The following is a 27,656-nucleotide window of genomic DNA, read 5'->3' on the forward strand; positions in this document are numbered from 1 at the left end:
CGAGAGTTTATAAGTCTCAACACTGTTGAGTAGAAGCTGTTTAAGTATCTGCTGGTCCTGCTGTGGATACTCCAATATATCTTGCCCGAAGATAGTTCTGTAAACCAGCCGTGTGTAGGGTGAGAGGGGTCACGAATTATTTTGGATGCACATTTAATGCTTCTTGCTGCAAAGAGATCCTGGATTGATGGTAAGTTGGTGCCCATGATTTTTTGGGTCTACTTCACGTTGTCGTAAGCTGACAATATCGAAAGTGAAGAACATTGTGCAAGTAAACGGAAATCTCCCCTTATGCGGTCTCAGAGTTGGTATATTTAAGTAGGGGGGTGTGGGAGGTGCAGAAACCCACATGGGGGTTGCAGGGGGGGCTTGCCCCCCTGCCTATGCCATTTATTTTTTTTTTCAAATTTGTTTTTTTTTTTTTTTACGTTATTCGATGTTTTACTTAATCGATCAATAAAGTTGGACCTTTATTGATTCGATTAAGTAAACTTTTGATAAAGTGATATAGACGCGATTTTTTCAGCATCTCACACCATTCTCTGTAGCTTCATTCTTTCTGCTATTGTACTGCTCCCAAACCAAACTGTGAAGCTGCTAGTGAGAGTGATTTCAACTTCTCCTCTGTAGAATGTGGTGAGAACAGTAGGTGGGAGCTTTGCTCTTTTGAGCCTTCTGAGAAAGTGGAGATGTTGATGTGCTTTTTTGATCAACTGTTCAGTGTTCACAGTCCAAGAGAGATCCTCCAAAATGCACACCCCTAAAAACTTTGTAGATTTGACCCTTTCCACCTCTTCACTATTTATCATGACCAGTGAGTGTGTCACTGACCTTTTCCTGAAGTCTATAATGATTTCTGTTGTTTTATTGACATTCAGGTCAAGGTTGTTCTTAGCACACCAGTCAGTCAGTGAGTAGACCTTGTCTCTGTACGCTTTTTGAACCTTTCCTTTGATGAGGCCCACAGCCATAGTATCATCTGCAAAGTTAATGATGTGATTGGTGTTGTATTTTGCAGGACAGTCATGGATGAGGATGGTGAACAACAGAGGGCTTAGCACACAACCCTGAGGAACACCGATGCTGAGTACTATGCATCCTGAGGTGTTGTTGCACAGACATGTTTTCTGTGGTCTGTTCATCAAGAAGTCGAGTATCCAGTTGCACATGAGCTTGCTAACTCCAAGATGTACAAGCTTGTAAATAAGCTGCATTGTAACCACTGTATTGAATGCAGCCTGACATAGTTGTTTCTTCCCTCTAGATAATTGAGTGAGAGGTGGAGTGCCACGGAAATAGCATTTGCATTGGATCTGTTAGCCCAGTAAGCGAACTGCAGAGGGTCGAAGGTGGATGGAAGGTTTGCCGACAGATGTCTTTTAACTAGCCTCTTAAAGCATTTCATGACATTTGAAGTTAAAACAACTGGTCTGTAATCATTCAGGGGTTCCCTATTAGCTGATTGAAGACGCATTCTTTCGATTGCGTCTTGATCGAAATTTAATAATATAGACCCTCATTCAGGCAGGCTGGATTAGCTTTTTTGGGGAGTGGGGCAATATATAAGGGAAGTGTTGAAACTATCAGTTAGAAGTGAGCATAGTTGGCCTGCACAGCATTTAAGTACTTTGCCCAGTATTTTATTAGGACCAGCTGCCTTACTGGGGGTTCACCTTCTTAAACTGAGATCTCACTTCATTTGAATTAAGGCTGAGCAGCCCCTCCTCCTGGTCTATAAGTAGCCTTGTAGCAGCCATGTTGTTCTTCTCTTCAAATCTGCCAAAGAAGGAGAATGTACCTCCTCTACCATTATTCTAATCTAGAACAAAGTCATAATTCCTAAATTTGCACATACTGAACTAATATACAGTCGAACATCTATAAAGTTGCAGTTCAGCATTTTTACCTAAAGCTGGTTGGCTCTTCATGTATCAGTCAGACACTACATGCTCAATCTCCATGTTCTGGTAGGGTGATTAGCAGGGACTTGGAATGGCCACGGTTTTAAATTTATGGAGAAGTGACAGCAGAATGCCCCTTCAGGACTGTACTTTTGATTCTTAGAAAGGCAGACATTTAAGTACAAATTTTGGGAAATGTATTCTGTAGTCAGCATCAGAGATGGTTGGGGTAAATTCCTTCTGAAAATGTGATTTAAAGGTATAATAGCAATGTTCAAAATTCACTGCTGTTTTTTGGAATCACACTTTAATTGTGCTGGAACAGTTACAGTAGTTGCTGTGATAGTGGAGTTGGGTGATCATATGATTTGAGTAATAATACAGATAAATAAAAACGTATTGTCATCAAGGACATTATTTTGGAACAAATTAAAAAGAAATACAATGGCAGGTCATGTAACCCACTTGTATCTTAAAACGAAATTGCAGCAATAAACTAGATTTTTATAAGGAACCAAGTAGTCAGATAAATGTTGGGCCCTGAGTTTTAAAAACCTTAAAACAAAAACTTTGTTGTGCTTCTTTAATATATGTATACATTTATTTTTCTGTTAAAAGATGTAATTACCAAGTCAAATGAATAAACGTATCTGCTATAGCAACATAATTGTATGCCAAAGAAAAAGCTTTGTTACAGAGTACCCCAGACTGTGGAATGGTCTAGTAAGTGAAAGTGAATCACAATCATATCAAGATCAGATGAGTTGTTAAACAAACATTAATATAATATTAATATATAAGAGAATAAGTGGAGTTAGGGTACATTATTGCCAGATTTGGTGAGCAAAGATTAATAAATTGAAGGTAAGAGGCCAGATGTTTGTTCAGTATGTCATATTTTCATTATTTTGCAAACCCTTTTGAAGAATAATTCTCTACTGATGTTCATTCCATTGTTATTCATTAAGAATGAGACTCTGAATCACATAAAGGGCAAATTTGAAGCAGATCTTAGAAATGGCTTCAGATAATACTGCAGATGCTTCTGAACCAGATAGCACTGGTTAGAAAATAAATACACGTTGTGTATCACAGTGTGTTTCTATGTGTGCATGTTGTAGGGTCTGCCTGAGGGCCATTAGATTGCTATCTGAATTTGAATTTCATTTGAACACTAAAACATGTGTAGTGCTGCAAAAAAAAAAAGATAAGTATATGTGGAATTCCAGACATAACCATTTCAGCTCTTCAGAGGCTTCTACTGAGATGTAACACTCTTAGTGAAGCAAAGCCACACTTGAAAAATATAACTTCATTTGAAATCATCATAAAATAGTTAGGGAGTGTGACACGTTGAATCTGTCAACAAGTGGTTTAATTTAGCAGTTTGTTTTTGTGTGAGTTGTTGGCCAGCCCCAAAACAAACTGACACTACAGTGACAACAGATAGTGCCAGGTATAGTCTTCTCCATTGCTTGGCATATGAACGAGTTTACTTCATTTTATTAATTTTTTAAATTTTACATGACAGCTACTAATGCATGAGTCATAGAAGTATCTGCAGCTACAAAAGGCATATCCAGGGCATATTCTTTGCAGTGTCTCCTCTTTCTCTGTGGCAGTCTTGTGCAGTCCGGAAGCACAGAGAAGCCCGACCTGTGACCATTGCTTTTTTATTTCATGACTCTTTTCATTTTGCTATGCACGTTTCTCATTTTGAGAGTCACAAGTTGCTTATATTTGGCTACTACTTGTTTATTTATTTATTTAATTAATTAATTAATTAAATGACTGCCATGCCATCTGTTTTACTTTGCACTTATCCTTAACTGCCCCTTCATGGAAACTACAATGACTTCAAAACACCAGATTTTTTAAAATTTTTATTTATAAGTACTGAAATGGCATGTATCACCTCAAGTAGCTTGCCAATGTGTGCCATTAGATGGAGAGAACCTAGAGAGGAAATTTATGCTCTTCCGAACTTCTAAGAGTTTTTTTTTTTTTTTTTTGGTGTTTTAAAAAAAAAAATCAACTCTTGTTTCCATTAGCTAAGGATATGTAAAATTGTGGGAGAAATTGAATGTGGTCTGTATAGGGAAGGGTGTTCAAATAATTTGTCAGGAAAGAGACTTTTTTTTTTCATGTTGAAGTTTGATTCATGAGAATGCAGAGGGATTCTTTCACTTATATAGTGATCTGCATTTCCTTTTTTTAACAAATTTTGAATGATAACCATAAGAATATCAAAAATCCTTTATAGCTAAAGTAGGAGACAATTCAAATTTGAACTAATACAATTGATAAATTAAAGTTACATTTGCTTAAAACAGCATATAACTGAGATTTGGGGACTCTAGAGGGAGATTATAAAGAAAAATAAGGAAGAAAAAATAAAGTCCAATATGATGCAATGTGTACAAAGATGGAGGGAAATAAATTAATAATAAATTACAGGGTTAGAACCGTGTACCAAAGCTGCTAAACTTCTTATTCTGTTGTGTTTCTTAGCATTACTGAGCAGCAGCATTAGCACACCATGTAAAAATCTGAAATCAAAGCACTATGAGTAAAACTAAAGGACAGATACTTCAGTGGTTTGCTGAAGAGATCACTTGTGGACATCCTTAGTGCTAGGCAAGTAGAGCTTCCAGGAGAGGGGCTCCACATAAACCTGTTTCTGGTGAGATCAGTGTTTTTGTCTTTCATGCTGCAAAGGACGAATGGTTTTTCAAAATGCTTTTGTTCAAGTTGGACACCTAGGCCACAGTGTTAGATAAGAAGCAGGGTGGGATGCTATCGTGCATAGTACTCAGAGTCATAGTACAGGCCTGGTAGTGGTTTTTTAACTTCGGCATCACTTTTACAACCATTTGCTTCCAGAGGAAATGTGTGAGATCCTTAACTTCCTTAGTCAATATTCTAATTTTCTGTAAGAAGTTATAATAAGACAAGCCTGCCTTGTGAAGACCTAGGAACATGAGCTAACATCTCATCTGAAGGACAATACTCTATAGACTTCACCATTCCCCCTTATGCCGCACTGCAGTCTCTGCATTGGAAAATGAATTACAATACAACCCACAGCATTCTGATCTTCCTGCATCAGAGGTGAGTGTACTACCTTCTGAGCTTTTGACTACCCATTAGTTCATAGATATAGGGGAACTCTGAATCCCTCTACATTATCCCAGGAATAGCTTTATAGCACTATTTCTTCATCCCAAAATTCAAAAATCTACTAAAAAAGTTTGTCACCATTCAGCAGTTCCCCATACAGAAGTGAAGCTTCATGTCATTACTCCATATTTTAATGACTGATATTAGATCTCTTCCTTTTTTAATTTCTCCAAGTCTTTTGTGTTTCTAATACCATGGTGGGAATGGACCCCATTCCTAAGTCAAAGTAGGATTAAAGTTCATGAAATTAGCATTGTTTCAAACTTTGATGTCAGCAAGTAGTGCTCTTCGCAGTACCCACAATGTGCCTAGTAATGACTCCTTCTGCAGTTCGTATGGAGTTACATGTATTGGTAATATAGCTAAATACGATTGTAAATTCTTTTTTATAAGTCCAATGCTCCTACTATTATTGTAACTGTCTGGGTATCTTTCTTCCACATTGCTCTCATTTCTGTCTGCAAATCCTGATACTTTATGACTTTGTGTCTCTCTGTACACAAGACACTGTAGTCACTGGGTGTGGCAATTTCAATGATCAATGCTACTCTTGTCTTATTTTCTTGGACCAATATATCCAGATGTTCTTCATCTCACATTGCTGCAGTCCTTACACTTGGGTAGTCCGCTGTCCTCGGTCGGCCCGAATATCAAAGTATTAGGCTGACGTCGGTCAAGGCGCTTAAGACTGACATCAGGACGTCAGGGTACAAATGCGCATGACCGACGTCATATCCTCAGTCTTTTTTGCCGCATGGTCTGATGCAGAAGCAGCATTGCAAGTGCCGTTCGGCGTTCTGAAATTTTTCGAATTCGGAGTTTCAGACCGAGTCAAAGTTGGCTAAGTACCCCGTTGGGGAATATTTTAGTTTTTTCTTGCCTCAGTGGTTTACCGGATGTCAGAAAAAGTGAATAACTGTATTTCTTGTGGGAAACAGATACCGCATAGAGATTATCATACTTTGTGTATTCCTTGGTTGGGGCCTGAGCATGACGTTGTTGGGTGTCGCTTTTGTGCTAGGTTCAATAAGCGCACTATTAAGCGAAGGTTAGATTGTGCCAGGTTGGTCTTTGGGAAGCGGTGCAATTATAAGATGCCGTCGGATGCTCCGCCCGCTTCTTCAAGAAGCGCAAAGACAAGGCAGCTAAGCCCAGGCAAGAAGAGTCGTCCGTACCGGACGCCGGTTCTTTAGAGGCGTCAGTGGAACCGGTGGTTCGCGGAGGCTTCTCTGGAGTCCCAGGGGGAGACTTTGTTATTGCAGGATGTGGCCTCTCAGGAGGCAGATCAGGCTGAAGGGGCTTCTCAGGTTACTGTACTCCCCTCCCTTCCTAGGGTGGTTAGGCCCTCTCCTTCTGTTTCTAAGGCTTCTCCCAGAGGCAGGCCAGGTTTAGCTTCTGTTGGTGTCACTCCTAGTTCTTCAGGATCTGTGCCCAAGAAGCACATGCTTAAAATGGCAGAAGATTTAATTACTTTGATTAGAGGTTCTTTGCCCCCTCCAGATAAGAGGCCTAGGGTGGAACCAGAGTTGGGGAGTTTTGAGCAGGCTTCAGATGTTTCAGAGTCTTCGGCTGAAGACTTGCAGGAGTACTCTCCTTATTCTGATTCTGATGCAGATGATTCCACTCCTTCTGCTTCTCCTCCAGAGGATTTTTCTTTCAGAGACTCTTCATTCCATGAGGGAACATTTTAAGTGGGAAGGTCAGGACTTCTCTGATTCCAGGAAAAGGCTTAGGAATTTTGCTTTTACCCCAGCATAGGCCTTTGGCTATACCTCCTGTTCTGGATGTTGTGGAAGATGTGTTTGCGGAGGCTTCACTTAATCCTGATTCTTTGCCTCCTGCTCCTGTTAAACCGGATAGGTATTATAGGGTGCCTGAGGCTCATAAATATCTTTATAAGAGTCCTAGGGCGGACCCAGAAACTGTTAGTCAGGGACCTAAGGGAGTCAAGGCCTCTGTTGTAAAAAATCCGGTTCCTCCAGATAAAGAGGCCAGAGCTTTGGATAGATGGGGAAAGAAAGTCTATACTTCTTCCACCTTAGCTATGAGGGCTTTGAATTGCCAGTTTCACATGTTGAAATATCAAAACTATCTTCTTTCTCAACTGAAGTCTAAGGTAGATGCTCTGGCGGAAGGCATTGAGTGTAAGGAATTACAAGATTTGGTACATGTCTCTGAACAGGTGGGTAAGCATTCTTTACAATGTTGTTTTGATGCTATACAGGCCTCGTCTAGGGTGGCTGCCACTGGGTCAGTTCTTCGCAGGCACGCCTGGCTGAGGGATCAGAATTTGTCTGAACATGTTAAGACAAGGATTTTGGATGCTCCTTTACAGTCTGTTGTGTTGTTTGGTTCACCTGTGGAGTCAGTCTTGAAGAAAATGGAAGACAAGGCTAAGTCTATGCAGACTGTTAAAGATTTTTTGCAAGTCCAGCCTCCGAAGTTTAGCAGGAATTGGCCTGCTAAGGGGTGGACGTACCCTTCTTATGATTCACAGTCTAGGGGTAGATCTAGACGTGGTAGGGGCAGAGCTCAGAGCTCCTTCAGACCTAGAACAGGGAGTTCTCCTGCACAATCTTCAGGTGAGGGCAGGGGCCAGTCCTTTCGTAAACAGGCCCAATGACCTACCTTTTCAGCTGCCAGATCCCTCTTGCCTGGCAGCACCTTTGGGAGGAAGGTTAGCACTCTTCAGGGAAAATTGGAGTTTGATTACCCAAGACAGATGGGTATTGGATATCATACACCAAGGTTACAGGTTTTATTTCCATACCTTGCCTCCTTTCAAAGGCATGCCGGACGTTCCTCCTCAGCAAAGACTAGAGGCTCACAAACAAATTTCTCTGCTGCTCCAAATAGGGGTCATACAACCGGTCCCTCTGCCAGAAGTGGGCCTAGGATTTTATTCTCGCCTGTTCCTAGTACCAAAGAAGGGGAACACGTGGAGACCAATTTTGGATTTATCTATCCTCAACACTTATCTGGACATTCCCAAGTTCAAAATGTTGACGTTACAACAGCTTTTACCTCTGCTGGGCAAAGATCACTGGATGGTGACTCTGGATCTCAAGGAGGCTTACCTTCATGTTCCTATCAGGCTAAGTTGCAGGAAGTATCTGCGTTTTCGGCTGGGACTTCTCATTATCAGTTCTCTGCATTGCCCTTTGGCTTATCTACTGCCCAGAGTGTTCACGAAGGTTCTGGCTCCAGTGATAGCTTTCTTCAGGCTAAGAGGAATACAGATCTATCCTTATTTGGACGATTGCCTGATTCTGGCCCAAGGAAAGGACGAACTTCTTCATCATTTGCAATATGTGATAGCAGTGCTAAGATGCCTGGGGTATTCTGTGAACGAAATAAAGTCCAGTCTAGTACCCTCTCAGGACATGTGCTTTCTGGGTGTGAGACTGAATACAGCATCCCAGATGGCCTTTTGACCCCGGACAAACAAAAGAATCTTTCTCTTTACTTCCATCAATTGTCTCATCAGTCCAGGCTGACTGCAAGGACAGTCCTTCAAGCCTTGGGGTTCATGGCATCTTGTATTCTGGTGCTTCCCAATGCCAAACTGCATATGAGGAAGCTACAATGGTATCTCAAAAATGTATGGACACAGCACTGCCAAGATATGGACACTGTCATTCAGATAATACCTTGCATTCAAAAGGAATTTTTGTGGTGGGCTCAGGAATGTCACCTAAACAAGGGACTCTCTGTGACCCGGCCAGAGGCGAGTCAGATTCTAACGACAGATGCCTCAGACAAAGCTTGGGGAGCTCATCTAAATGGAAAGTGGGTACAAGACACGTGGCCTGCCAGACTTCAACATCTACATATCAACTTGAAGGAGATGTTAGCAGTCCAATTTGCATTAATAGCTTTCAAGGATTTACTTCTTCCAGGGCAGGTGTTGATTCTAACAGACAACACAACTGTCATGTGGTACATCAACAAGCAAGGGGAACACATTCTTATCCTCTATGCAGACAAGCAATGATTTTGTGGGAGACTGCTCTCAGTTTACAGCTAAATCTTCAGGCAAGGTTTCTGCCGGGAGCACAGAACTCCTTAGCAGATGTGTTGAGCAGGCAAATTATGGATCCCCACGAGTGGAAATTGGATCCTCATGTATTTCAGAAGTTGACAGTGTTATGGGGAACTCCAGACATAGATCTGTTCGCTTCTCCACTAAACTACCAGCTGCCAAAGTTTTGCACAAAAAGGTTTCATCCCACAGCTTGGAAAGTGGATGCTCTTTCATTCAATTGGAACAATCTTCATGTGTATGCCTTTCCACCTCTGCCTCTCCTCCCAAAGGTACTCCTGAAGGTCAGACAGGACAAGCCAAAGATGATTTTAATAGCTCCAGATTGGCCTTGACAGCACTGGTACCCATTACTGAGAAGTCTGGTACGGGAGCCTCCATGGCCTTTGCCTTCGATTCCACACCTGCTGTCTCAGGAGAACAGTCATTTACTCAATGTCAAACTTCACTCTCTTCACCTGACAGCCTGGCATATTCTGTTTTAAACCCTGGAGGGTCTCAGCTTCCACAGCAAGTTCTGAATGTTATTTTGGAGGCCAGAAGGCCTAGTACAAGGAAAGTGTACGCAGATAAATGGAAGAGGTTTTTATTTTGGAGTACAGCAAAGGAATTTGATGTTTCTAAGCCTAATTTAAGTGTGGCTCTTCAATATCTTACTGAGTTACTGGACAAAGGTTTGTCCTTCTCTTCTATTAAGGTTCATGCTGCAGCAATTTCTGCTCACTATGACTGTGACCCACCATTGTTTTCTCATCCTTTGTTTAAGCAATTCCTTAGAGGGGCAAAGAATATAAGACCCCCGAGAGCTCCTACTCCTGCTTGGGATCTCAATTTTGTGTTGGAGAAACTCACTCTACAACCTTTTGAGCCTGCAGCTACTGCTGAGTTGAAATATTTATCATGGAAGACTGCTTTTTTGTTGGCCATTACCTCTGCGAGAAGGGTTTCTGAATTACAGGCCCTTATGGCAGTTGAGCCTTTCTTAATTTTCCATAAGGATAGGGTATCTTTGCGTACTAATCCTTCCTTTATGCCTAAAGTGGTTTCTACTGTGGCTTTAAACCAAACTATTCATTTGCCTACTTTTTATGCAAACCCCCAAAATAAAGGGGAAAAGATTTTGCACACTTTGGATATACACAGGCAGTTGCGATATTATTTGAGCAGAACTAAAGGGTTCAGGCAGTCTCAGCAGTTATTTGTTTCTTTTGCTTTGGGTTCTCAGGGCAAGCCTGTGTCAAAACAAACTATTTCTAAGTGGATTGGGTTTTGTATTGCTTTCTGTTATTCCCATCATGGTAAGGAGATTCCTGCTGGGATTAGGCCTCATTCCACTAGGGCTACTGCCACTTCTACAGCTTTTTTAAGGGTGGTGGCAACTAAAGATATTTTGGAGGCAGCTACTTGGAGTTCAGTGCATACTTTCTCTAAGCATTATCACCTTCCACTTTACTCTAAATCGAGGGCTGGTTTTGCCACTGCAATTTTACAGGGCATTTTGGCAGCTCCTACTGCTTTATAGTTTTGCCATCCTCCCTTATCTCTGCTTTGGGATTCTACCCAAGTGTAAGGACTGCAGCAATGTGAGATGAAGAACATAGTACAGTTTTGTACCTACCATAAATGTAGATGTTCAAGATCCACATTGCTGCAGTCCAATTTACTCCCTCCTTCCCTCTGTAGTTAGAGGCGGTTGTGTGGTTTGGGTTGTACATATTGTGAATATTGTATATATTGTACATATGGTTAGTACAAGGGTGGTTGGTTGTTTTTTGCTGTCTTTTGGTTTTGACCTTTCTGTTTAGGGTCTTCTGACATCTGGGGCAAGAAAAGACTGAGGATATGACGTCGGTCATGCGCATTTGTACCCTGACGTCCTGATGTCAGTCTTAAGCGCCTTGACCGACGTCAGCCTAATACTTTGATATTCGGGCCGACCGAGGACAGCGGACTACCCAAGTGTAAGGACTGCAGCAATGTGGATCTTCGAACATCTACATTTATGGTAGGTACAAAACTGTACTTTTTCTAGCATCTGTCTTTTGAACTGTTGGTAATGGATTATCCCATGTGATGTAGACTTCTTCAGTATCTGTGATATTTTGTGGCTCATGTTTCCAGTGTTTTTTGCCAATTTCAATACCGTAATGTTGGCATTAATCCTCAGTGCAACAGTCCCGCCACATTATTATGCCTTTCAGTATATAGTCCTTCTGCATTAGTATGTCACAACCAACAACAAGGTGTGCAACTGTTTCCAGTTCGGTTTTACAAAACCAACATTTGTATGTTTTTCCCACATATTCAATGGACTTTATAAACCAACATGTATGCAGCTCACTATCTTGGGCTGCCAATATTATCCTTTCATCTCTTGGTTTGAATTCACCTCTCTTTAATCATTACTGTGTTCATTCCTGATCAGCATGAGGTTCTTCCAGAAGTTTTCTATACTTGCAACTATATTTATGTTTTTTCACATTTCTTGCCTTCTCATCTGATCCTTCACCTTATATTCTTTCTTTTGTTTTATGGCACATTCAGTTGCTGCCTGATTTTTTATCTACTTCTGGTCATAGCTCTCAATCTTCCATCTCCAAAATGAGGAACACCAGCCCTCATAATGTGGAAAAATGGGCAAAATGTGGAATGCATACTAATGGTTTAATAACAACTTCTACTAGCAAGGCTATAGGATTGTTAAAATATGCTGGTTTTTACTTATAAAGACGATCTTTTAATGAATTAATATGATTTATTTCTATTTACCATGGATTTCACTTTAAAAAATTCCTAACATTGAATGTGTGACACAGCCTTTCAATGTGGAACTTTGAGGAATTACAAGGAACATGAACTTTTTAAAACCCCAAATGAGGTACGTTCCTCATAACAAGGTACACTTGAGAGGTATGCTTCTGGTTTGATTTCCATTCCTGCTTAACACCAATACACTTCTGCTAGATTAAGCATACAAGTCATCTTAGATTTATTTTCCTCATGTTTCAAAACTTCCACTAGGTTTGTGTCTTGTGAGGTCAGCAGATGTGTGGAGCCCTGTGATTGCACATCTATACATATAATCAGTTTCAAAGAGGCCCGTCCCTCCTTCGGAATGCAAAATATATATAGTCTTGGTATGCACTGATTTTTATAAATCATTTGGTGAGCATGAAGCATCCTTCATGTTTTCCTGTCTAATCTATCCAACACGTTTTGGGGCCAGTCAGTTAATCCAAAACTGTAAGTTAGGACAGGAAGAGCAAATTGATTTATAGCCTGGATTTTGTTCCTAGATATCAGTGCTGTTTTCAGGATTAATTTAAGTCTTCTGAAATATTCCTTACTAAGTTTTATTCACATTTGTTCATGTTTTATTGTTGATCCTTCATCAATTCCCAAATATTTATACACTCCTTATTGCTCAAGTTCTTTTATATCACATTCTTGTCCTAAACTGATGTTTACCTGACATTGCAGTTTTCCTGCTTTAAAGGTGGCTTTTGCACATTTATCAAGACCAAATGACATTCTTATATCATCTGAAAAAGTTTTGACAACTTGCAGTTATGCTTTCAGTTCCTCATCTGATGAGCTATGCAGTTTTAAATCATCAACAAAGAGAAAGTGAGAAGTCTTTACATTTGTTGTTTTCTAGGAGCCAGATTATAGCCATGGACTAAGCTGTTAAGTAAACAGCTTAATGGATTAAGGGCAAGGCTGAGTAGTAACTGTGACAGAGAGTCACCCAGGAATATCCCCCTTTGAATTTTTATCCCTAGGATAACAATTTGTCCTTTATCGTGGCTTAATTGCAAAGTGGTCTGCCATTGTTTCATGATCACTGTAATATAATCAATCAGTGTGGGGTGTATCTTATACATTGTTAAGCACTCTTTTATCCATGAATGAGGGATAATATCAAATACTTTTTTGTGGTCAATCCATGCCATACGTAGATTCTTCCCCTTTTTACAGCTGTTCACTGTGACTTTATTTAACAACAAATGATCCTTTGTTCCATATGGCATTCTTTTATTGCCCTTTTGTTCTACTACCATAATTGAGTTTTCTTCTAAATGACTATAAACTCTGTCGGTATCAATTCTCATGTATAGTTTATACGTCGTTGGAAGGCAAGTTATTGGTTTGTAATTTTTAGGGTCACTTGCAGGTTCACTCTTAAGTAGGAGCATTGTTTTTTCTGTTGTCAGCCAGGTTGGTATCTGTTGGGTGTGCATATAAATAGTTCTTACTCATGGCTAAATCTTCATGCAAAGATCTTAATACTTTTAACCAGAAGTTAGGTACTGCATCTGGGCCTACGGTTTTCCATTTAGAGGCTTTTCTTAGCTTTGTTTCAATCTCTCTAGCTGTTACTTCATCCCATTTCATGTCCTGTGCCTTTAAACTTCTTATTCTTTCTTTTAGTTTTTCTATCCATTTAGCATCTTTGTTATGTTCCACATGATCTTCATAGATACGTCTCCAAAATGTATCTATTTCTTATTTTTTGGTGGTCTTTCAATTCCTTTTATCTTATTTCCCAGTTTTCTATAAAACCTTTTTGGGTCCTTAATAAATTGCTTATTTTGCACTTTTTGTTAAATTTATCTTTGTATCTTCTAAGTTTTTCCACCTGTGCTGAAATTTTTTTTAGTTTGTTATTTGCGATGGTAAAGGATAGAGCCTGGTCTTTTCTAATTTTGCGCATTGCTTTTATCATCTATCTTTCTTAGTTTTTTTGTTGATCTTTTCCCTCTTCTATAGTCTTCTTACAGTGACACTTCTTGTCTTAAGTGGAGGCAGTCGCAGGTCGCTTATCTTTGTATCCAGACGCCTAGCTCAAAATAACAACAACTGGGTACAAAGTATAGTTTCCAGAGGATATTTTATTCCCTTCACCATTCCCCCTCCATTGACAACAAAAATTTTGGATGTTCCACCCAGTTACAGAGAACAAGCAACAGTAGAGGTCCAAACATTGCTAAGAAAAAGAGTCATCCAACCAGTCCCAGCAGACCAGATAGGATCCGGAACTTACTCAAGATTCTTTTTAGTTCCAAAAAAGACAGGGGACTGGAGACTTATTTTGGACCTCAGCAGACTAAACAGATCTGTCAAGAAGGAGAAGTTCTGGATGGTTATGCTTCAGTTGATACTTCCCTTCTTAGGGAAAGACAATTGGATGTGCTCGATAGATCTCCAGGATGCGTACTACCATATAAAAATGGCCAGACCATCCAGGGATCACCTGTGCTTCTGGCTGGGAGCCAGTCATTGCCAGTTTCAAGCCCTGCAATCTGGTCTCACTACAGCCTCCAGAGTGTTCACCAAATGTATGCAGTGGTTACGGCTTCCAGGTGTCTCCATACTTAGTCGATTGGCTCCTCACAGCCACCACCAGGCATCAGCTAATATAAGCCAGGGACACCACTCTTACTTTTTGCAATCAACTGGCCATTACCATAAACTCAGAGAAAAATCTGCCTTGTCACCATCGCAACATATCATTTTTATCGGAGCAGAATTGGACACTACCACCACTTTTGCAAATCTTGCAGACTGCCTTTCGCACAAGTGAAATTCGCCTGTGTGCAATACACACATCTAAAGGTAAACCGTTTTTTCATGCTGGCAGAGTTTCACTGCAAACAAATCCTTCATTCTTACCTAAAGTTTGTACTGAAGCTAACCTTGACCAAATTATAGATTTACCAGTATTTTTCCCCAAAAACACCAACAACTTAGAGTATATGCTGCACAAACTTGATGTTGGCAGACAGCTCAGATTCCACCTGGATAGAACCAAAGAATTCAGAAGATCAGAACAACCTTTTGTTTCCTTTTCAGATTCTAGGAAAGGTATGCCAGTGAAAAAAACAACACTATCTAAATGGTTATCCAATTGCATCACTTTCACTTACTCAGCTGCCAATTTACCTCTACAACACAAAATTAAAGCTCATTCTACCAGAGCAGTGTTCACATCCTCTGCTTTTCTGCTAGGCTTCCTATAGACAATATTTGTGCAGTAGCCACTTGGTCAAAACCTCATACCTTTATCACTCATTATAAAGTTGATAGGGCCTCCAGGGACAGGGCCTCCTTTGGTTATACTGTCCTGAAAAACATATTCCCGAGGGCCACCCAAGAAAGATGGTGCTTGGGATGCTACCCATCTGTAAGAATGAATGGCGAGATAGAACAACTTCACATATAGAAGTTATGTACTCATCATAACGTTCCATGTGAGTTGTTCATCTCACCTTCGTTCTTACTTCCCACCCTCCTACCCCCTCCAGGGTTTTTTGAGGACTGAGATACTAGTTTTATCATGGTTGCTTTGTCTATTTATGATTTTTAAACACCAACGGGTAGCAACAAACCAAGAAAAACAGTCAACACCCAACAGACCAAGGGTAGTAGACTTCCACTCATTTAATAAATAAACACACTATTCACTAAATCAGTGTTAAAACAATGTTAAAACAAAAAAGAATACACAAGTACGTTAAGCGCGTTTCGTTCGGGTTTTACCCGAACTTCTTCAGACAACCTACATAAAAATCACATCAGTTTAAATACTTCCTCCTTTGGGTGAACCAATCAAGCTGGCAGCCTAGTTTTCCTAGTACGGAACCTGGACTAAATGAAGCTTGTTCGATTGCTTGCATATTAAAGTTAAGGAACTGGTATAGATAATTTAAAATATTAAACTAGAAGAATTTCACAACTTTATACCCCCCCCCCCCACCAAACGGATAGTTTGCTTAAGTTGACACTAGAAAGGAGCGAACTCAATTGGCAACTTATACTGGATGTATGTACGGAACCTGGACTAAATGAAGCTTGTTCGATTGCTTGCATATTAAAGTTAAGGAATTTGTATAGATAATTTAAAATATTAAACTAGAAGAATTTCACAACTTTATATTTCCCCTCCTCCCCCCCTCCTCTTGCATAACCATAGTACTAATTTACTTTCGAGGGGTGTATTGGGGGGCCTGGGATTGTTGTACAGGAAAATATAGGAGAATATTGGGAGAAGGAGTTTGACTGGTCTGATACATAGTATACAACGGCTTAAAACATAAGGACACTATTTGAGGTGTCAGTTAACTCAGTTAACAGTTTAAGCGTATAAGGTTTGAAGTACACAACAGGCCAGTTTAAAGTGGTTTGATAAAGTGAGTATTTAGGTACTAGCCACCTTTTCTGAAGGGAATACTTAATATTTATTTTCAACGAACTGGTAGTAGTTCTGCTTTAAACTGAGTTTGTACTTACTAGGGAAACTAGGCTGCCAGCTTGATTGGTTCACCCAAAGGAGGAAGTATTTAAACTGATGTGATTTTTATGTAGGTTGTCTGAAGAAGTTCAGGTAAAACCCAAACGAAAAGCGCTTAACGTACTTGTATATTCTTTTTTGTTTTAACATTGCTTTAACACTGATTTAGTGAATAGTGTGTTTATTTATTAAACGAGTGGAAGTCTACTACCCTTGGTCTGCTGGGTGTTGACTGTTTTTCTCTATTTATGATTTTTTCCTAAGAAAAAGTGATAGAATGGCATATGGTACTATTAGAGGCAGCAAACAAGATCTGAGGTAACTCAAGGTGCATCATGGGATAAGGACTTGGCCCCAAGCTGTCTGAAGACCTCGAGCTTTGTAGTAGGCCGACTCAGAGTCGAGGATCGGCTCCGAACCCATCTGTAAGAATGAAGGTGAGATGAACTCACATGGAACGTTATGGTAAGTACATAACTTCTTTTTTCAATTTCTTTAACTTCTCCATTACTAATCTCCTTTTCTACGTTTCTTCTTTGTCTTCTTTTTGTTTGTATTGTAAAGTTTTCCATACACGGATTCCTTTGTCTGTATTTCTCTTCAAATATCTTTGGTGCTGCTCTTTTTGTATTGGTTAGTGTTGCTTCCTCCTTTCCATAAATATTACACCATATTAAATCTCTTTTTCTTTCCCATGTCCATATTTCTTATTCAGATGTTTCCTGATCTTCCTGTTTCTCCCTGCTTTGGGGATGCACTCCATCCTGCTGTGATGTAATCTGTGTTAGACCTTCTAAATCAAATCCTTCACTTCACAGGCACTCCACAACTTCAACTTCTATTTTTTTTTAACTTCTACTTTACTGATCTTCTTTTCTACGGTCCATCTTTGTGATATTATTTTTTTATTGTGAAATTTTCCATTACCGGATGCCTTTGCCCATATTTCTCTTCAAATATCTTTGGGTCATCCTTCTTTACACTGATTAATTTGGCTTTCTCCTTTGCATAAATATTGCACCATATCAAATCTCTCTTTCTTTCCCATGTGCATATTTCTTTTTTACACTTTTCAAATATCTCTTGGTTTTGTTGTTTATATTTTCACACTTCCTCAGATGTTTCTTTTTCCAAGTAGATCAAGATCTCTTGATCTATATACTGTTTCTCACAAATCTGTTGTATTAATGAACACAAATTTTCATTTGAAGCTTCTGACAGTTTTTCTTGTGGAAGCATTTTTCTTTCTTTTAATTTCTCTCTTAATCATTTTTTTATATCTATTGTCTGGAAATTCTGGGCTTTTTGCATAATATTACCAGTACATAATTTCTTTCTTATCCTCAATAGCCCACTTTATCATCTCTTTTGTGTAATTTATCCAATGCTATTAATGCAAGTGTTGCACTGATTTCATAATTGTGTGTGTGTGTGTGCGTCTATTGACACAGTTATTCTTTTATTCTTTATGTATTTTTTTTTATTTTAGTTAATTTATTTTAATGTGTATGGCATTTTAATATGATTTCACTCAATGTCATTTTGCAATGTTACTACAGTAATACCAAACTCATTCTGAATTATAAAAAGTTCTTCTGATGTGTGTTAGTTTCTTGTTTACAAAACATTTCTATGTTACATATTATTGCCTGGACTATATATTCCTTAACATTGATTTGAATATTTCTCACAAGTTACTAGCTTTTGTATAATCTTGGTCTCCATGTTATTGTCTTGAATTTCTTCGATGTAGGCTGAACTGGGAAATGGTCCTTATGCATCAGTGTTCTACCCCAGTTAACAAATAAATATATACATTACTATGTTTTCTTTTCATTCTTTGCATGTCTGTCTTTCTGATTGTTAGCACAGAGAATTAGGGCTCTGAGCTATTAATGAGTAGGATCAGAACACAGTTGGCATAATGGGTAAAGTCTTCGCCTGTCATGCACAAGGTACAAGGTTTGATCCTTATCTCATGTATAGAGTTTGCACGTTCTCCCTGTGAGGTTCATTTCACTTCCTGAAAGTATTCTAATTGTTTCCACCACAAACCTCCCCAAAGAATGGTGTTGTGAGTAGCAGCAAAGACTCTAGATATTAGAATATTGGGGGAAGAGTTATACAAACCTACCACATTAGGCATCAGCTGTGATGTGCAGTATTCTAGAAAAGAGAACATGGATCAAACATGAAACACCATGCCCCTTTGATGGTGTAAAAACTGACCATGTGCCATGGACCCATGCTAATGATGGGTGGTGTGTATGTGCCCCTAGTGGCCAGTGTGTTCTTGCCATAAAGCCCATGGTCAATAAGCATCTGGCTGGACAGTGTCCAGTTGCCCAACTTGGGTTACCTGGGATAGTTCTGTTGAGTAAAAACTGCCAAGTGTGAACTAAAGATTGCTGCACTCAGTATAGGTTCACTGACAGTGTACAGCTTGAAAGTGGGTGATATGATGGTAGGAAGGAGCATGGGCATTCTTTATATCCAGAAGACAAGATGGAAAGGCAGTGCCACAAAGCCACTTGACTTGGAATCCAAGGTCTATTACTCAGTAGGAGGATAGACTAAAAATGGTTTGGGAATTGTGGTGAGGGAGAAGCTTCAGAAGGCAGTGAGGGATGTCATCAGAATTGCTGACAGACTCATGGTAATCAGTCTGCAGTGTAAGGATATGGCACTATTCATAATCACTGCTTATGCCCCAGAGCAGGGTTGTGATAGCAAGGAAAAAATTGCAGGATATACTGGATAAAGCAGGTCAGTGGATCGAGTAATAATGGGGGACCTGAATGCACATATCAGGATAGATGGAATAGAAAATATGAAATGTCTGGGTCCACATGGGTGGGGCAGAAGTAATAATGAATGAGAGGCCATTATAGACTTTTGTCCGGCAAATGGCTTGATAGTCATCAACACATGATTACGGAAGTGAGACAGTCACATGATCTCATACAAAAGTGGCCAACATAAAACTCATGTAGACCTCCACCTACTAAAGAAGTAGCAGTGGTGTAGAAACAGATATTGCAAAGCCATCCCCAGTGAAACACCAAGCCCATAGCATAAACCATTGGTTGCCACAATCAGCTGCAAGCAGTGGTGAGACAAGGCCCTAAGGTCAACAGAGACTAAATTGAAGACTTGTAAGTTGACTGGAGAGAAAGCACCATAGTTCAAGGAATTAATCAGGGCACTAGCACCTCAGGAAGAAGAGGAAATAGGTGGATTTGAAGAATGGCAGCAGCTCAAATCAGCATATGTAAGGACTATAGAACAGATATGCAGCCAAGCCAAGTATGGAAATAAGGCACATAAGGAAAGCTGGTGGTTGAATGCAGAAGTCTAACAGAGCATTTGCAATAATGAAGGATAATGCATCAGAAGTCTGACTCCGTAGATGGCGCAGAGAAACTATTAATTTGGAAGGCAAATACATAAAAATAAAGAAGATAGTTATTAGACACCCTTCTTACTGGATGCCCGCATCAACCTGCTCACCAGCCAACAGAATATCAAAGGCAAATGGATGGCGTGCTTCCAGCAACTTCAGAATGAAGAAAACTGCACAGAAGTGAGATGCACCAAACAACAACCTATGATGAAAGAAGAAGAGGAATCTACCCTAGAGGTAGTAAGTACAGCACCAAGGAAAATTAAATTAGGGAAAGCAGCAGGCTCAAATGAGGTCACAGCAGATATGATCAATATGTTTGGTGAGTTAGGGGCATCTCCTACTTGACTAGAGAATAAGCATACTAGTGCCAGTGTAAAAGAACACATTGAGGCATTCACAACTGTGGACAATATACATGTATCAACTGTTACACTGTAGAAAAGTTCTAGAGAGGGTGACTGATAAATGAATATGCACAGTAGTAAAAAGTAAGATGGGAGACAAGCAGTTCAGATTTAGATCATAATGAAGCACAAGCGACCCAATGTTTACAGTGAGACAGATATTTGAGAGAAAGCTAAAGATGAGAAAAGAGTCCATCTGGCATTCTTGGACTTAAAGCATATGACAATTTCCAATAAAGCTGATTTGGGCAGTCCCGTGATGGTTCAAAGTCCCAGAAATATTGGTAGAATTACTGATGGTCATGTACAAGGAACCAATGACAAATGTCAGAATGGTGCTTGGATTCGTATAGTGGTTCCTGGTGGGACTGGGTGTGCATCATGTTTCATATCTGAGCCTGCTCTGTTCTTACTGGTGATGGACTACAGTAGCAAACCTGCTGGAGGGGCAGATCAAAAAAGTTGCTGTATGCAGATGATGTGGCATTACAGGCAGACTCTGAGCAAGAACTTCAGCAAAGGGTAGGGGAATGGCATGCAAAACTGAAGACACATGGGGTGGAACTGAGTACAGATAAGACAGTTGTAATGGCAGCAAATGGGGAAATCAGTAGAATCTGAGAACTGAGACAGAGGAGAAAATAGTGGAACATGTTACAGCTTCAAGGGAAGTCTGAATGAGGAAATGAAAGATAGAATCAGAGGGGCTGCAGCTAACTGGTACATAGTGTCAGGGGTAGTGTATGATAGAAAAATGCCAAAGAAGTTGAAGTAAAGTGTACAAAATAGTCGAGAGACCAGTACTAATGTATGGTATAGAAACCTGGGCAGTAAAGGCAGAGCAGATGAGGAAGCTAGAGGTGATCGACATGAAATGCCTCAGATGGGTAGTAGGATGCACTGTGTGGAACAGGAAAAGAAATTAGGATATCAGAGCAGAACCCCAAGTAGCTCTAATTGCAGAGAAGGTCAAGGAGAACAGATTATGATAGTTCAGGCACATGTGCTGAAAAGCAGAAGGCACTCTAGTGATGAAGATTTGGGCAGACAGGAAGAAGGGAAGAGGAAACAAGGATATCCAGCAAACAGAAGGATGGTGTAAGAGAAGACCTGGTGCAGTTAAGCATGAGTTTCAAAGAAAATAGGAATGTAGAACTGAAGAGCAAGAAATGGTGGCAGTTGACACAGCATCCCTACCCCGTGTCGAAAATGGGAAGAAGGGGGTTGATGATGAAAATGATTCTTGTAGTCAAGAGTATTATGGCTTTAACCTCTATTTGCCTCTTGTGTTACTCTAAGTCACATAAATGGAAAATTCTACTTTATCAATCCTGGAAAAGGACAATTTATCTAGTGGGTTTACCCTATTAACAAATAGACAAAATAAATAAATAAAAGAAATATCTGGCGTAGTGTACTTTCCTGGGTGATACTGAAAATGGTCAGTGTAATGATCAATGAACTCTGCTCATAGTCAAAGTATATGAGCATATCTGCTTCTGCTATCTGTCAAATACTAAGGAGGTGAGTTATTGTTCCTCTGGATTGTCTGTCAAGTGTGGGCACCAACTGTATGTTAGTGTAAATTTGTCCTGCGATATACTAACCTCTTATCCAGGACAGTGTCTCTGTAATGCAAGTTTTTGTTTGCTGGGATATCCTCTAGCTCCATTACAATACTGGAAAATGAATGCACTGGAATATGAATAAATCAGTTGCACATTTGTGAAAGGTGCTATTAACAATATCATTATCACTTACTGTTTCTGAGCCAGACAGTGTGCTACGTATTTAATTTGGGATAAAGTATTCTCCCGTTGACTACATCAGATGGGGAGCAATTTCAATTTTCATTCATGTAAGTTAGTGATGAAACGAGTGTGTATTGAAAGTTTTGGGACAAAAGAGCATTATGACAGTTGTGCATGCATCCATACCAGTGTAGTAATAGCTGTAGTAGTAATACTACCACTACTACTATTACTACTACTACTAATAATAATAATAATGATAATAACGGCAATAATAAATCAATCCAAAGTACCAAGAGACCAGGAATACGTCAGAGGTCTTGTAAAATCCACTTTAATATAGGCACAAACACATAAACGTTACTATTCATGAGTATTTATGATGTTTTTAATAGGATGTTTTTTATTGGTTAATTTACTTCTTGGAGGATTATAAAAGCTATTATTTTGTCCACTGACCCACATCTGATGAAGTAATTTAAACAAAAATGCTGTTTTTTTAATGTGTGCGTTTATGTGTTTGTGCCTATATTAAAGTGGATTTTACAAGGACTCTGACGTATTCCTGGTCTCTTGGTACTTTGGATTGATTTATTGGTTTATATTGGTACCTTTGTGGCTGTTTTTTTCAAAATAACAGCAATAATAAATATTATTTTGGGGGGGGGGGTCTGTGCAGTATTTGTTTTATATATATATATATATATATATATATATATATATATATATATATATGCAGACATAAAACAAACACAGAAGAGATAGTACCTGTTGTAAAACATTAAAGAATCATTACATGAAAATTTGTAATAAAATGATATCACTTTTTTATCTAGTGGAACAGTAATTTGTTCTGTGATTTAGAGCATAGCAATGTGAACCCCGAGGCACACAGGTTTAATTGTGTGTATACTTTATAGGTTTCTTTTAATGGAGTTCTCCCTAATTCAGACATGATACTATTTGACTGTTAAGATAAAGACCACTTTGTGTAGGACATAAACCATCCACTATAATTGTGTGCACCTTTATGCTTATATTACGGTCAGTAAAAGCATATGACTCCAACTCAATATTTCTTTTACTTTCTCCTCATGTACAGAGATATGTTGATGGTGGAATCTCAGACAATTTACCTCAGTATGAGTTGAAGAATACCATTACTGTATCACCATTCTCAGGTGAGAGTGACATTTGTCCTAGGGACAGTTCTACCAACATCCATGAATTGCGAGTTACCAACACTAGTATTCAATTCAACGTGAGTAACCTCTATCGTCTCTCCAAGGCTCTTTTCCCACCTGAACCTCAGGTAAGATGATTCCTTCCAGAATGATTTTGCTTCACAAATTAATCTTCTTATTCCAATTGCATCAAAACCTGTATTCTCATGTCAAGAAACAGTTTTCTTGTTATGATTTCTAAAAGTGGTTCTTAGACAGACAGTGTGGCATTGCAAATTATGGTTGAGGATTACTAATGATACTTATTATGCTTTGTATGGTTCCCCTGAACATTCACTTACATACTATCCCTGTGTCTGTTGCTTAAAGGGATGAAGTCCTTACTACAATTGAAATTAATGAGGGAGGGGGGGTTAGAAAGGGGAGCTTTGCTGACTTGCCAACTCCAGGATGGTGGGAGAATTTTATGTCCATAAGACCAAGTCGTCAATAGTTGGAATATGCTGTAATGATGGGACAAATTGCCAGTAAAATGACTGCATCTGAGGGATTGCTGAGCTGTCTGGCATTGTATTCAGTAATGCATTTGATGTCAGTACCTCTGCCCAATTGAGGCATACCAAAATGTTCTCCCTGTCATGTGAGGCCAGTGTATGTGATACTGCTGGTTGCTGTGCTTCACTTCCCCTGCCCTTACCACAATTGGTGCAGTTATTTACTCAGATACACAAAATTTAAGCAACTCCACTGGGAGGATGCATCCCATACTTATAAGCATTTTTTATATGAGGGCTCCTAAGTTGTTGCTGTATAGATAATATATTATGGCATAATCCGATGGCTTTTTTCACTTTAATGACCATGTTTGCACAAATGATTCATCTGCAACTGCTACTTTTTGATGCCAAAACCTGTGTAAATGTCCCTGCTTGGGTCTTTACCTTGCTTCCTCAGGAAACGTTGGAAGCTTGAAAATTGTTAATGACATAGAAAAGTGCAGTTTTGTAAGTAAAACCTATCATAACAGTAGATGTTCTAATAGATTACTGCTGTAGTAGCCTCAGCTATATTGGTACTATCCCACTGCATCCATCCAGCTTCACTAACCTAAAGGTACCTGATATGTGTTCCAACTGTCCAACTTCTAATAGAGCTCCATAAAAGTTCAGTTGGAATGCAAAAAGCTTCAGAGCATTTTTCTTTCCCAGGAGGAAGGTAAGAACCCTAAAGACAATACTAGGAAACAAACCAGACAGTAACTGTGTTTAAAAAAAAAAAGAGATGGAGAACTCCACACCTTGAAAACACCAAATAATTGCCAAGAGAGGAATGAGTCTGGAGGGAGAGGAGAGTTCTGCAACATTGATCTATTCAACATGTACTTATGGTAAGTTTTACTTACATAACTGTACTATGTTCAAACTTTGATCACTGTTGCAATAGGCTAAGCTATATGAATAGGTTACCATAGCTTAGAGGATAAAAAAGGAAAAAGGGAGGAGGCCAGTAAACTAAGACTTCATGAGCCCAGGAAGATGGTCCTAGCAAACTAGTTCTGGATCTGGAAAAGGAATCCAGTTTACATTTCTCTGTAAAAGTGTGTGCAAATGACCATGTTCCTGTCTCTAAAACACAACTAGTGTCCTCGCCTTTTCATAAAGCCACCACAAAGTAGCCAAAGCCCTTGTGGAAAGGACTGTAACCCTGCCTGGAAGTGGCTTGTTATTGTGAATCTTCCCAATTGCACTACCGCATTGACAATATGCCCCTATGAGCTGGTGTAGCTGTTCAGGATTTGGCAACTTATGTGGACAGTGACTTAACTTTTGAACAATATGTATCTTTTTTGTAAGAAAGTCCTTCTATATTGCACAGCTTAGAAACAAAGGGATTGTATCTAGATCTAGGGATATCACTGTCCCCTTCTACTCAACTCTCAATAATCCAGTCATTAAATATAATGTTTGGCATGTATCTGTCCAAACACATGGAACAACTGGAACACCTACAGATATACCCTACTAAGAGGATACAAGGCCTAAACAAGATGTCCTGCATGGACTGACTCATTAGTCAGTATCCCACAGACTGCTAAGAGTTGACGTGTGTCCATACTTCTCATCCTCTTAGAGCAAGAAATCTGGACAAACGCATAAATAATGGTGGGAGAAAGGTCCAATAATAGTGACAATTTTTAAATATTGCACATCTTACAAACTTAAAAATTTGATAGAATAATAAGTTTTGCATCAGAATGAATTTTCTAAAGTCTATGAAGTCTGAGTCTCAACTGTCTGTCATTATTTTCTGAATTCACTTCTCAATGATTTGCCAGAAAACCACAATTTTATGAGAAGCAGACCAAAAATCTGAGGCAAAAATCTGGACATTTTTCAAAAATCTGTACAGTTGAGAGGTATGCCTGTGTATTTCATGCAAGGCATCCTCCAACCTTTTACTGATGGATTTACTGCACATCAGCAAGTCAAATGGCATCAAAATACTCAGTCTAGGGATCTAAACCTCTTCTGCAATATTAATAGAATGATTTGGAGGGACAGGTATATTTTGCAGAGGATACTGCTTCTGTGGAACAGACTCCCCATCCACATAAAACAAAATTCATCCCCTTCCATCTTCAAGTACAACTTAGATCCTTGAATGGGAAACAGAAAATTTACCCCAGGACTGGACCCTGCACTACTAATGGACAGATGCGGTTCCTAAATTATTTATCCCATGCATGGGTCCCCTCAAATTATCTATGACATGATCCCAGTTATTCTCCTTAGGGGTAATATATAATTATTAACAATGGGATGGGTAAGACTAATCTATAACCAAATAGGATAGATTATTTTGAGCACAAAAAAGGAAACTGACCTCCAAGGGCAGCCAGAATAGTACTTATACATGAACTTATGAACCTGCAAAAGCAAGATAATGAGACAACCACCTAGAAATGTCAGTTTTGAAACTGGTTGCTCTTTTCTCTTACCTTTACTGAAGTTAAACAGCTGATTATCTTTGCTGTAGGTTTGAGTTTTGCTGAGGTAGTATTTGAGCTGCCTAAGGACATCTAGAGTGTGAAGAATCATTTCTCCTGTGTTCTTAGTTTCAGGAAAGAAAACTGGAAGATTAAGAGTCTGGTTTAAGATAATGTCCAAGACCACTTTAGTTATAAAGATAAATTTGTTCTCAAAGAAACCCTTTCCTTGTGGAAAACAAAGTAGGGTTAACTCACCCACAAGTGCTTGTAGCTCAGATACTCTCCTTGCAGATGTCAGAGTAATGTGTAAAATAGCCTTCCAAGTTAAGAACCTAAATTCAGCTTCAAGAGCTGATTCAAATGGGGATAGAATATGCTTCTCAAGCACAAAGGTCAGATGTCAGTGAAGATCCACCTGTAACGTGAGCATTACTAGAAGGGGGAAGGGGCAAGGGCAGTCATGCAGAAATGGCTGACATCTGTGTCTTGACAGAAATATGAAAGACTATTGGACAGTAACTCACACAAATAATCAAGGACCAGAGGCAGCCAGGCCTGAAGAGGATCCAGGTTCATTGACTGGCACCAACTAGAAAATATTTTCCAGTCGGAGCAGGTTTTCTTATATGATTTAGTACCTGCTACATGTCCCCCAGAAAAAAATAAAATGGTGCCTAAAAAGGAAACAAATTCTATCAGCCAAGCAGTTAGTTGGAGTTCCTTGACTGGGGTGTATCAGACACCCCCTGTCTTGTATGAGTAAATCCAGTCTGCAGGGAAGTTTGTGATAATTGGACTAAATCAGATTGAAAAAAAGAGAGAACTACTACTGCCTTGGCCAAAAGGGAGTCTTCACCACAATTCTTGGAGAGCCATTCTGGATCTTTAGAAGAACAATAGATATCAGTGGAAACGATAAAGCATCTGCCTTCCAGGCCAGTTTACAAGAAGTCCTGGAGCAGAATTTCTTTAGTTCTCTGTTCTGAAGTGATGCAAACAGGTCTACTTCAGATGCTCCCCACAGAAGGATCAATTCTTAAAATACAGCAGGATGAAATTTCCATTCATGTGGATCTGTCCTCGTCCCGCTGAATTTGTCTGCAATGAAGCTTTGCTCTGACAGAATGTATGAAGCCTGAAAAGTCAAACTGAGCTGAGTTACTACCTATCAGGCTATCATAGCAAATCTGCAAAGAGGGTGAGATCTGGTACTCTGCTGTATGTTTGTGTATCACATTACTGTGGTATTGTGTATGTACACCTGGAGAGGTCCTCTTGACCAGATATGATTCAAGGGCTTCAAAAAATTGGTAATTGCCAATATCTAATATTTATGTACTTCTGTCTGTCTATAGGATCACACAAAGTTTGTACTTCTGAGTTGCCTGTGGTAACTGAATGGGGGTGGGTTCAAAAGGGAGAATTGAGAACTGCAGATGGAAGCTGTCTAGTCTACCCCCCCCCATCCAGTCTCCCTCTTTACAAAGCCCATGACTAGGATCTGAAAG

At 39.5% G+C, this 27,656-nt stretch overlaps 1 protein-coding gene across 1 annotated transcript in view; it reads left to right on the forward strand.

The window, feature by feature from the left end:
- Positions 1-27,656, forward strand: part of PNPLA2 (patatin like phospholipase domain containing 2) — a 930,557-nt gene that overhangs the window by 762,193 nt on the left and 140,708 nt on the right. Inside the window, exon 4 of the mRNA XM_044082880.1 lies at positions 23,078-23,287. Coding sequence (XP_043938815.1) covers positions 23,078-23,287 — 210 coding nt within the window. The remainder of the gene's footprint in view (positions 1-23,077; positions 23,288-27,656) is intronic.

This window comes from Protopterus annectens, chromosome 9.part0 (assembly GCF_019279795.1).
Source record: "Protopterus annectens isolate FY-2018-M chromosome 9.part0, PAN1.0, whole genome shotgun sequence".
Lineage (NCBI taxonomy): Eukaryota > Metazoa > Chordata > Ceratodontiformes > Protopteridae > Protopterus > Protopterus annectens.